The sequence below is a fragment of the Dipodomys merriami genome, unplaced genomic scaffold (assembly GCF_024711535.1).
Source record: "Dipodomys merriami isolate MVZ:Mamm:240054 unplaced genomic scaffold, mDipMer1.0.p SCAF_98, whole genome shotgun sequence".
Lineage (NCBI taxonomy): Eukaryota > Metazoa > Chordata > Mammalia > Rodentia > Heteromyidae > Dipodomys > Dipodomys merriami.
This window is the reverse complement of record NW_027206601.1, coordinates 2,885,534-2,897,003: the sequence shown is the minus strand read 5'-3', so window position 1 is coordinate 2,897,003 and position 11,470 is coordinate 2,885,534. Positions and strand designations below refer to the sequence as shown.

The window sequence follows — 11,470 nt, the reverse complement described above, 5'->3', positions numbered from 1 at the left end:
GCCCCAAGACTGACACTAAATAAATAAATAATAAAGATATCCCTCAAGCATGCTCTATCACTGAGCTAGACCACAATTCCAAACTCCTTAAAATGTGTATATACAATAATACATTATAATGTACACACAATGTGTAATATATATCATATACATATGCATTACATATCAATTATTTGCCGGTATTAGTGGCTCATGCCTGTTATCCTACTTAAGACAGAAGGCCTAAAATAGGCAGATTTCAGCCCAGTAGCACACCCAACTAGATAGTATCTCAAAAATAACAAGCATAAAAAACATCTGGAAGTTGTAGCTCAGTGGTAAAGCCCTTAGCAGGCAAGCACAAGGTCTTGTGTCCAAATCCCAGTACAGCAAAAAAAAAAACTCACAATTTGTAATCAACATTAATTACTTTATTACCACCAAAAATGAATCTTTTCATTTTGAGAGAAAACAAAGAGCTTTATGTACATACATGGTAGGGTGACTGTCTGAGATCCTTATGTAGCCATAGTCTAACTTCAGACAACTTTGCAACCTCCCTACCAGCCCAGAAGCACCAAGGTACCCTCATCAAAAGGGTAAAGTCAGAGAGACAAAACACATGAGAATCTTTATTCAACAGCAGCTCCCTCTTGAGGGCATGTATTTCCTCCTGTTCTACTTCACCCCTTTCCCACACAGCCTTTGTAGGCTACAGCCTGGTGCAAAAAAAGAGCATCTTTCTAGATATACTTATATACCACCTTTGAGGGCACAGTTTGGAGGTGGAGTCGCACAGGACACTTGTAAAAGTGAGACAGTAGAGTCTCACTGTAGCCTATGAGGAAGTAGAACTTGTGTGCTGGCAGCTGCCTGAGGACCAGAGCACAGATTTCCACTTGATTGACACGGCGCTTCAGGACTATCTGGTCGGCCAGGCACCCTGGGAAGGTACCTAGCATGAACTTGCGAAGGAAAACATCCTCCACTGTTCGCTCTGCAGCGTGGTCCTCCCCATCTAGATTACCTGAAGAGATGGGAAGGCACAGTCAAATCTTGTTGTCCAGGGAGCTGCCAAGACATCCAAGAGGACTGGGACCCTCAAGGTCCCAAGCACCTTCTCTTTTCTTTTACTAATAGAACACTTTAAAGTTTGAAGTACAGTGTCTCATTAATTCCTAAGCACATCCTGCAGGGAACAAAATGGAAATGACACATCTGTCCCTTTTCAGTCTTTCTTGTTGTCTTATAAAAACACAAGTCATCCCCTGCGTCAAATAAGATAACTACCTTTGAAATTAGGGGCATTAGTTTTTCATGAACCAGGGCCATAGCTTCTACCAATATTCTCAGTGTGTTGTTGGGATCCTGATATCTAAAGCCCCTGCAGGATGTGTCAAGAGTCTCCACATCCAGGAATTCAGAACAAGAACATGAAGTGACAGGCTGAGAACCAGAAGCTGCATAGATGTACATGTGCATTCTTTAGTGAAGCTGGGGGTCAAACCATGTTTTAAACAAGTTCCCTAAAGCCAGGCCAGGCATCAGTGGCTCATGCCTGTAATCTACTCAGGAGGCTGAGATCTGAGGATACTGCTTCATAGCCAGCTGAGGGAGGAATCTATGAAACTCTGCTCCAGTGAACCACAAAAAAAAAAAAAAACTTGCAAGCAAGCTAGGTAGTTTCCTAGCTTTGAGCAAAAAAGGTCAGGTGCAGCACCCAGCCCCAGGACAGACACACATGCACACACACCACACAACACACATACACATAGATATGCACACACACCTGAAAAATATGGACTCAAAGAATGAGAACTGACATGCATGCTGGTAGAAAAGATTGCCTTGGTGGAATTGTGCTGTATTCACCCTGCCTTGACTTACTTAGGGCACACTTTTCCACGTTGTAATTGCCTCTGAGCCATTTTATATTCTGGTAGGTTACAAATGACCAAGAGCAATGCAAAGTTCTGTCTGCAGAGGGTCAGTAATTTATTTTCAGTGGACTTTCCGATGAGTCCCTGATACCCACGGAAAAAGCCGGCTTTGCATTCACGTGAAATTTCATTCCAACATCCTGACGGGCCCGTGCTTGCTTCCTACTTCTTGGAGCAGGCTTAACAGATTACTGGTTCTACCCTGAAGATCATGACTTGTGCTCACTCGGGCAATCAGCCCGAGGGTCGGTCCTGCGGCGCCAAGAGCCCTCACCTGTGTGCAGGGACAGCCAGCCCTTGCGGTGGGCGATGTGGTGCGGGGCGTGTGCCTCCTCGTAGCTCACCGGCTTGTCCCCGTTGCCCACGCGGACTCGCGCAGCGCGGTTCTGAGAGCAAAGGGACAGTCACTGGGCAGAGGTCACCCGCGACCCGCACGGCTGCCGCCGCCATCCTCCCCCCAGGCCCCGCCCCCGCCGCCATCCTCCTCCCAGGCCCCGCCCCTGCCGCGCATTTCCCCCCAGGCCTCGCCCCCGCCGCGCATTCTCCCCCCCCCCGTCCCCCAGGCCCCGCCCCCGCTTCACCTTGGCGCAGACTACGGAGGTGTGGAAGGCGCTCCAGTTGCAAGGCAGCTCCCAGTTCCAGAGCAGCACCTGTTGGAGAGGGGCGTGAGAAGGAAACCCAGAAGCCAGGCCGACTCCGCACGCCGTAAGGCCCACTCACCCGCCTCCCCACACGCTGCAGGCATACGGACGCCGACATCTTGGCCCAGCGGGGCGCGGGAGGAACTACGGCACTGCAAGAGTGGGACTCGGACGAGACCAAGATGGACCGTGCGGGGGGGTGGGGCGGGAGGAACCACTGCACAGCAAGGGGGGGTAGACTCGGAAGAAAACAAGTCGGCCCGCGCGCGGGGGCGGGACCCAACGGGGCGCGGGAGGAACCACTGACAGCAGGCGGGAAAGACTCGGAAGAGACCAAGTCGGCCCGCGCGCGGGGGCCGGACCCAGCGGGGCGCGGAAGGAACCACTGCACAGCAATAGTGGGACTCCGACGAGACCTAGTCAGACTGCGCGGTGGGGGTCGGAAGGAACCGCTGCACAGCAAGCGGGGGAGGGGGAAAGGACTCGGACGAGACCAAGTCGGCCAGCGCGCGGGGGAGGCGGCTCGAGTTCCTGCCGCGGTTTCTTGCGGCGATTTCAGACCGGGACGCAGACGTGTTTCCCACTCCCACAGCTCCTGTGAGGGCTGTGGTGGAGTCCTTAAAAGCAGGGGAAAACGCGTCAACCGGACCCCGGCCTGATGGGGGCCATGCGACCCCGGCGGGAGGAAGCTGGTGTTTTGCTTGTCTTAGCATTTTGTGTTGTTTCGCTGTCCCCCTGGTGTCACAGGAAACTTCTCCACGAGGTGGGAGACAACGTGGAGAAATTCAGGGGCAGAGTCTGGCACAGAAACGTGTGGGGATATTTCAGAGCCCGGAGTATTCAAGCGGGAGCGTACAGTGTGATTGGTATCCCGCAGTGATCGTGGCCGTATGGAACAGTGGGACCCTGGGTGCCCTATTTGCGCGATAAGCGCTGAGCGCTGGATCAGGTGGGTTTGGGGTTTTTTTTTTCGGTCGGTCGTGGGGCCTGAACTCTGGGCCTGGCCGCTGTCCCTTAGCTCTTCAGCTCAAGGCTAGCGCTCTACCACTTGAACCACAGCGCTTTTTCTGCTTATGTGGTGCTGAGGAATCGAACCCAGGGCCTCATGCATGCGAGGCAAGTGCTCTACCACTGAGCCACCTTCCCAGCACCCTGGAGTCAGATTCTTATATAACAGTTCTCCCAAAGTTGAGTCTTAGTGCCAGTATCCATACAATGGACTTTAGAAATAGTTAACTGCTTGTTAGACCTGTTAAGATCACGAGTATTTAATAATCAACAATGGCTGCTGTTGGTTGGGTCAATATGTAAATCATGTGAAATTGGCAGTATTTGGCTGAGGCCACTATTCACCTGACCATTCTTGCACCCTGTTCTTTGCTTTGGGAGGGGAACTAGACAATCCTCTATGGAGAAGGAAATGGAAGCAAAGGTGAAAGGTGAGTTGTCTGCAAGGATGTTGGGCAAAGGCAGAGAGCAAAACCACAGCCTCTTGGCTTTAGTTCATTTCCATGACCAAAATTCCTCTTGCCTCTTGAATCTGGAACATCAAAAAATCCTTAATAATGATTAGCTGAATGGCATAGTGGTAAAAGGTTGCCTAGCAAGAGACAGTAATTTTTAAAGGCCGTAAACCAGATGCTTATAGGCTCACATTTGTAATCCTAGCTACTCAAGAGGTTTGAGGTTCAAAGCCAGCCTGGGCAGGAAAGGCAGTAAGACTCATCTCTAACCACCAGAAAATTGGAAGTGGTGCTGTGGCTCAAAGTGGTAGAGAGCTAGCCTTGAGCAGAAGAGCTTAGGGACAGAACCCAGGCCCCAAGTTCAAGCCCCACAACGGGCAAAAAAGGAGGGGGAGAAGAGGGGTCTTTTGTCTTCAACTCGCTAAGGATATTTTATTCTTAATTATTCAAATTGACCTACAACTCATCCAAATATTGGTTAAGCAGACAAGAATGCAATATGCTCTGAAATCATAATACCTTGCCATTCTTTTTCCCTTGACTTATAGAATTTGAAATCATTCTCCTTTGGTTTCCTTGCTCAGCTAGTGTTGTACCACTTGTGCTATGCCTCTAGCTCAGCTTTTTGCTGGATAATTGGAAATGGAGTCTCTCCAACTATTCTTTCCAGGCTGGCTTTGAACTATGCTCTTTTGAATCTCAGCCTCCTGAGTAGTTTATAGATGTGAGCCACAAGTATCTGGCATAGAACATTTTTAGGAGTCTTTCACTCCTATTTCTGGTATGGGAAGCAAGAAATTTTTCCCGTCTTGATTTTGTTACAATAAAATGAATCCTTGTTAAACATTTTTTAATCCTCTAAAAGTTTTTCTTCTTCTTCTTTTTTTTTTTTTTTTTGTCAGTCGTGGGGCCTGAATTCTGGGCCTGGGCGCTATCCCTCAGCTCTTCAGCTCAAGGCTAGTGCTCTACTACTTGAGCCACAGCACCACTTCCGGCTTTTTTCTTTTTGTTTATGTGGTGCTGAGGAAATCAAACCCAGGGAGGGCCTCATGCATGCAAGGAAAGCACTCTACCACTGAGCCACCTCCGCAGCCCAAGTTTTTTCTTCTTAAGATTTCATAAAGTATGATAATTTTGTAGTTCAATAAATTGTATTAATAAATAAAATGTGCTCAAACATAGTGAGCAACAATGGATTTGGCATCTGCACTACCCAGATCCAAATTTTGTGGACCCATTTCTTGGCTGTAGTGTACATGAAGCAATTAACCTGGGCCCAAGTTCCACCATCTGTAAAATGGAGACAAAGGGGGAAAAAATGAAACAGGTTGCAAGCACAATGTAGCTTAGCATGTGTACCATTCCCCCACCCACAAAGAGAAAAACAAAAAAAAAAGTGGAAATTATACTGCAAAATGCCCCAGCAGAAAGAGCACTTAAAAATGTTTTCTAGGAACAATGGAGGGGTTAACAATGTTCAATAGGAAGTGTACTCATTACCTCACTCATGTAACTGTAACCCTCTGTATAGTATCTTTACAATAAAAAAAAAAAAATTAAAAAAAAATGTTTTCTAGGGCTGGGAATGTAGCTCAGTGGTAGAGCGCTTGCCTTGCATGCATGAGGCCCTGGGTTCGATTCAGCACTACATAAGCAGAAAAAGCCGGAAGTGGCACTGTGGCCCAAGTCGTAGAGTGTTAGCCTTGAGCTGAAGAGCTGAGGTACAGTGCCCAGGCCCAGAGTTCAGGCCCCACACCGGCAAAAAAAAAAAAAAATTCTAGTGTTTTGGGTTGTCTTTTCTCTTTTTGGAGGGGGAGGGAGGGGAATTGGGTTAGGTTATAGGATTTTTTTTTTCCTGGTCCTAAGGTTTGAACACAGGGCTCTACCACTTGAGCCACAGCTACACTTTGAGCTTTTCTGAGTAGTTTATTGGTGGTAAGAGTCTCACAGGGACTTTTCTGCCTGGTTTCACTTCAAACCAGGATCCTAAGATCTCAGCTTCCTGAGTAGCTAGGCTTATAGGTATGAGCCATCAGTGGCTTGGTTATTGGATTTTTGTAGCTACACATCTTCTTAGATAGATAAAGCCTGACCTGAGAAAAAGGGGAAGGGGAAGAGCAGATCCTGGGGCTGAATCCTGAATATAAAAAGGCAAAGGTGACAAAGGCAGAGACACCTACTAAGCTGAGGTGAAGGTTGCAGCAGAAGAAAGTGCTGGACAGAGGCATGAATATTGTGAGAAACTTAAGTTTCCCTCCACGCAATAGACAGTGGCATAAATCTGTGCTTTCTCTCTTCAAGCCACTTGTCCCTTTAGCCTGAGGTGCCTCCCAAGGAGTCCCAAACCAATCTAGGTCTTTCCAAGAATGACAAGGACTATTTCAGTGGCAACATTCCTGTCTTTCAGGTAACCTATTACTTACCCTTTGTTTATACCTTTTTGTTATCAAAAAGTTTCAGCCAGTTGCTTGATTTGTGAGAGTTATATTGGTATATTTGCATGATTAAAATAATTTAAAATGGTAGTTTTTGTTTTTTTTGTTTTGTTTTTTTGTCTGTCGTGGGGTTTGAACCCTGGGCCTACGCACTGTCCCTGAGCTCTTCAGCTCAAGGCTAGCATTCTACCACTTGAGCCACAGCTCCACTTCTGGTTTTCTGGTGGTTGGAGATAAGCTATTAGAGTCTCAGGTACTTTCTGCCAGGGCTGGCTTTGAACTGGCTTTGAACTAGGATTACAGGCATGAGCCTCCAGCGCCTGGCTAATATGGTAGTTTTGTTGTTGTTGTTGTTGTTTTGTCAGTCTTGGGGCCTGAACTCTGGGCCTGCGTGCTGTCCCTCAACTCTTCAGCTCAAGGCTAGCGCTCTACCACTTGAGCCACAGCTCTGCTTCCAATTTTTTAGGACATGAGTCTCACTGCCTTTCCTGGCTTTGAACTGTGAGCCTCAGATTTTAGCCTCCTGGGTAGCTAGGATTTCAGGTGTGAGTCACCAATGCCTGCTTTTGCTGAAGGTATTTTTGAGATTTTTCCCCCATCCCTAGGCTATTTTCCACTATACACCTACTTTATGAGTTGAGAGAGGGGTCTTACTTTTCCCCTGGGCTGACTTTGAACCATAATCCTCTCAAATCTTCACCTCCCAAATAGCCAGAATTACAAGTGTGATCTACCATGCCAGACTACCAATGGGGAGGGGGAGTATTGTGCTGGTCCTGGGTCTTGAACTCAAGGCCTGGGTGCAGTCCCTGAGCTTTTTTGCTCAAGGTTAGTGCTCTACCACTTGAGCCACAACTTCACTTCCAGCTTTTTGGTGGTTAATTGGAAATAAGAGTCTCACAGACCTTTCTGCCTAGGCTGGCCTCAAACAGTGGTCCTCAGATCTCAGCCCCCTGAGTAGCTAGGATTACAGGCATGTGAACCACTGGTGCTCCATTTTTATTTATTTATTTATTTATTTGGTCCAGTCGTGGGGCCTGAACTTTGGGCCTGGGCACTGTCCCTCAGCTCTTCAGCTCAAGGCGAGCGCTCACCAACTTGAGCCACAGTGCCACTTCCAGCTTTTTTTTTTGTTTTGCTTATGTGATGCTGAGGAATCGAACCCAGGGCCTCTTGCATGAAAGGCAAGCGCTCTACCACTGAGCCACCTTCCTAGCACTGGTGCTCCATTTTGGAAATCTTTTTTTGGGGGGGTCCAGTTGTGGGGCCTGAACTCTGGGCCTGGGCACTGTCCCTCAGCTCTTCAGTTCAAGGCTAGCGCTTTACCACTTGAGACACAGTGCCACTCCCAGCTTTTTTTTTTCTTATGTGGTGCTGAGGAATCGAACCCAGGGCCTCATGCATGCAAGCCAAGCACTCTACCACTGAGCCACCTTCCCAGCCCTGGAAATTTTTTATTTATTTTTATTTATTTTTTTTTTTATTTTTTTTTGCCGGTCATGGGGCCTGAACTCTAGGTCTGGGCGCTGTCTCTCAGCTCTTCAGCTCAAGGCTAGTGCTCTACCACTGGAGCCACAGCGCCACTTCTGGCTTTTTCTGTTTATGCGGTGCTGAGGAATCGAACCCAGGGCCTCATGCTTGCAAGGCATGCACTCTACCGCTGAGCTACCTTCCCAGCCCCCTGGAAAATTTTTAATGGGATCATTTTTGTCTTTGTCTTCCGCTTATTGGTGCTTTGATGCATCCTGCTTCTTCCATCCATCCTGCTAAGGAGGCAGTATTTCCAGGAGTTACAGATCAAAAGACAGAGGCTCTAGACTGTAGTGATTATAGAACTTGCAGGTCTTTTTTTTTCCAGAGCAAGTGCTCTTCCCAGGTTTGGGGTTCCACTACACCAGTTTGTGAGGTGAGGGTTCAGAGCCATGTTGGGATTGGGGTAGGTGACTTGGTCTTTGTGGCTTAGAGTAGATTTCAACTCACCCTCAGGAAATGCCTGGGTATGGAGTGGCCACACCCAGGAATGAGTCACCCCACATGAATCCCAGAGGCTATTTCCCAAAGCCAACCACTGAAACCTTCTAAGTTAAGGGAGGAAGGGGTCTCACACCACAGCATGTACACCCAGTGAGCTACCCTGCCTCCTCCCACCTTGTTCTCATTCATGCTCTCTCTTCCCCTCTCCCCTCTCACAGTCTGGAGACAGTGGGCTAAGTGTGTGTTAGGACCAAACTAATTACTGACTCTAAGTTTGGGACCCTTAGAACATCAGAGTGGAGAGCAATTAGAAGGGCCAAGTGCCACACTATGACCCTGTGCTAAATGTCAGAACCCAAAGGTCCCAAAACTGGACCTACGGGATTACCCTCCCTTAAGATAGGATTGGGCTAAGGATGCAGCTCAGGCCTGCCTAACTTGCACAGGCAACCTAGATTTGGTTGCTAGAACCACAAGAAAAAATGGAAGAAATAGGTTCTTGAAGCTGTGTTAATTCTTGACATAAAAGGAAGCTTGGGTGGGGACAAAAGGTAATAAGGACCAAGCTGAGAATGTAGCTTAGTGATAGAGTGCTTGCCTAGCATGTATGAAGCCCTGGGTTCAATTCCTCAGTACCATATAAAAAAAGCCAGAAGTGGCACTGTGGCTCAAGTGCCCAGGCCCTGAGTTCAATCCCCAGGACTGGCATACACCACACACACACACACACACACACACACACACACACACACACACACACACACACACACACACACACACACACACACACACACACACACACACACACACACACACACACACACACACACACACACACACACACACACACACAAATGTAGTAAGGACCTAGAAGGATACAGAAAGGCTGTGACTCTCAAGTGACATGAGGGTAAGTGGCTTCACGGGCTCAGAGAGGTACCTGCCATACAAAATCAGGGCTAGCCAGGCAGGAGAAGGCACCATCAGACAACAGCATGGTGGAAGCCATGTATTCCAGAGTGTGGCTGCCACAGGCTGAGGGTTGAAAATCCTGAGCCACAGATAGGATCATTAACATCAAGGTCAGCTTGGCTCTTTTCAGCAATCCTCATGATCAGTGCTCATAAAACTGTACTCTAATGTAATTTTGCTGGTCTTAGAGGAACCCATGTTGACTAATATTATTAGACTCGAGAGAAAGGATTTTTTCTTTCCTGGGCTAATTCATCACCTCTGAGGAGTTGGTATAATTACAGTTCATATTACATCATTGCAGACTTCCCAGTACCAGCTTTGCAAAGCACATTTCAACAAATCTAAGATAACATCAGCTACCAGATACTTGTAAAGAGGCAGGCCAGTGCTCACTCCTGTAATCCCAGCTACTGAAGATGCTGAGATCCGAGGATCGAGACTTGAAGCTAGCCCAGGCAGGAAATTCCATGAAACTCCTATCTCCAATTATTCAGCAAAAAGCCAGAAGTGAATCGAGTGGTAGAGTGCCAGATAGCCTTGAGTGAACAGCTAAAGGACAGCACCCAAGCCACTGAGTTCATGTCCCAGTACCAACACTCACATAAAAAGTTCTAGACCAAGGGGCTGGGAAGGTGGCTCAGTGGTAGAGCTCTTGTCTTGCAGGCATGAGGCCCTGGGTTCGATTCCTCAGCACCACATAATAAAAAAAACCAAAAGTGGTGCTGTGGCTCAAGTGGTAGAGTGCTAGCCTTGAGCTGAAGAGCTGAGGGACAGTGCCCAGGCCCAGAGTTCAGGCCCTACGACCAAACACCCCCCCCGCAAAAAAAAGGTTCTAGACCTGAGGGCAGGTGAGTGCCCTAGAGCTGAGGCTGGTGAAAGGACCAGGAATGGATTAGTCACTCTGACTACCTCCTAGGGGGAAGGGCTTGGTTTTTCTTGAAGTCAAGAAACAGGAGATAAGTGGATCCAAAAAATGAGGTACCTATACACAATGGAATTTTACATGGCAATTAAAAACAATAATGTCATTTGCAGGGAAATGAATGGAACTAGAACAATTCATGTTAAGTGAGGTAAGCCAACTTCAGAGAGACAAATGGTGCATGGTTTTTCTCATATGTAGAAGCTAGATCTAAAAATACACTGGGACATGAAAAATTATACAAGACTTTAGGCAATCACACAGAGTGAGAATAAAGGAGGATACTCTTAGAGGAAGAACCCAAAGGTGCAAAGCCTACGTGCATTTGATCATATAAAGTAATATATTGAAATAAACTTTAAAACAAAAAACAGCTGGACACCGGTGGCTCACACCTGCAATTATAGATACTCAAGAGGCTGAGATCTGAGGATTACGGTTCAAAGCCAGCCCGGATAGGCAAGTCCTGGAGACTTTTATCTCCAATTAACCACTCAGAAAACCAGAAGTGCCACTGTGGCTCAAGTGGTTGAGCTCTGGCCTTGAGCTGAAGAGCTCAGGGAGAGCGCCCAGGTCCGGAATTCAAACCCCAAGACAGACCAAAAATACATACGCCCAGGGCCGGTGGCTCACAGCTGTAATCCTAGCTACTCAGAAGGCTGAGATCTGAGGATCATGGTTCAAAGCCAGTCTGGGCAAGAAAGTCTATGAGACTCTTATCTCCAATAAACCACTAGAAAACCAGAAGTGGCACTGTGGCTCAAGTTTTAGAGTTCTATCCTTGAGCTAAAGAGCTCAGGGACAGCCCCTAGGCCCAGAGTTCAAGCCCCACAACCAATTAAATAAGTAAATAAATAGGATAAAATAATGTCATTCACAGGAAAATGGATGGAACTAGAACAAATCATGTTGAGTGAGGTAAGCCAATATCAGAGTGACCTTTTCTCCGTGATATACAAAGTTCGATTTTAAAACACAACAGGATATGACAAGTTATACAGGATTCTAAACACTCACATATAGTGAGAGCAAAAGAGGAGAGTCTTAGGAGAAAATTGCCAAGTAGTAACACCCAAGCACCTCTTCATATGTATATAAAATAATATACATACTGAATGGAACTCCAAAGATAAGGGGGGAA

General features: G+C 47.2%; 1 protein-coding gene and 1 non-coding gene across 2 annotated transcripts; both read right to left on the bottom strand.

Moving 5' to 3' along the window:
- Positions 1-388: 388 nt before the first annotated feature.
- Positions 389-2,743, bottom strand: Mrps24 (mitochondrial ribosomal protein S24). Its single transcript, XM_070014609.1, has 4 exons — positions 2,640-2,743; positions 2,501-2,569; positions 2,194-2,305; positions 389-1,006 (listed from the first exon to the last, which is right to left on the bottom strand). Exons 1-4 carry the CDS (start codon positions 2,676-2,678, stop codon positions 723-725), a joined length of 504 nt encoding a protein of 167 aa, XP_069870710.1. The 5' UTR covers positions 2,679-2,743; the 3' UTR covers positions 389-722.
- A 4,855-nt stretch (positions 2,744-7,598) lies between these two features.
- On the bottom strand, positions 7,599-7,668 carry Trnae-uuc (transfer RNA glutamic acid (anticodon UUC)). Its single transcript has one exon. It is a non-coding gene; the product is annotated as a tRNA-Glu (tRNA).
- Between the last annotated feature and the right edge of the window lie 3,802 nt (positions 7,669-11,470).

Bases quoted from the DNA above. Each gene is read 5' to 3' on its own strand.
- Mrps24 (XM_070014609.1), bottom strand. From the start codon at position 2,678: ATGTCGGCGTCCGTATGCCTGCAGCGTGTGGGGAGGCGG. The intron at 2,306-2,500 runs GTGAAGCGGGGG...CTTTGCTCTCAG, and splicing joins CCTCCGTAGTCTGCGCCAAG to AACCGCGCTGCGCGAGTCCG. The intron at 1,007-2,193 runs GTGAGGGCTCTT...CCATCTCTTCAG, and splicing joins CTGGCTGTCCCTGCACACAG to GTAATCTAGATGGGGAGGAC.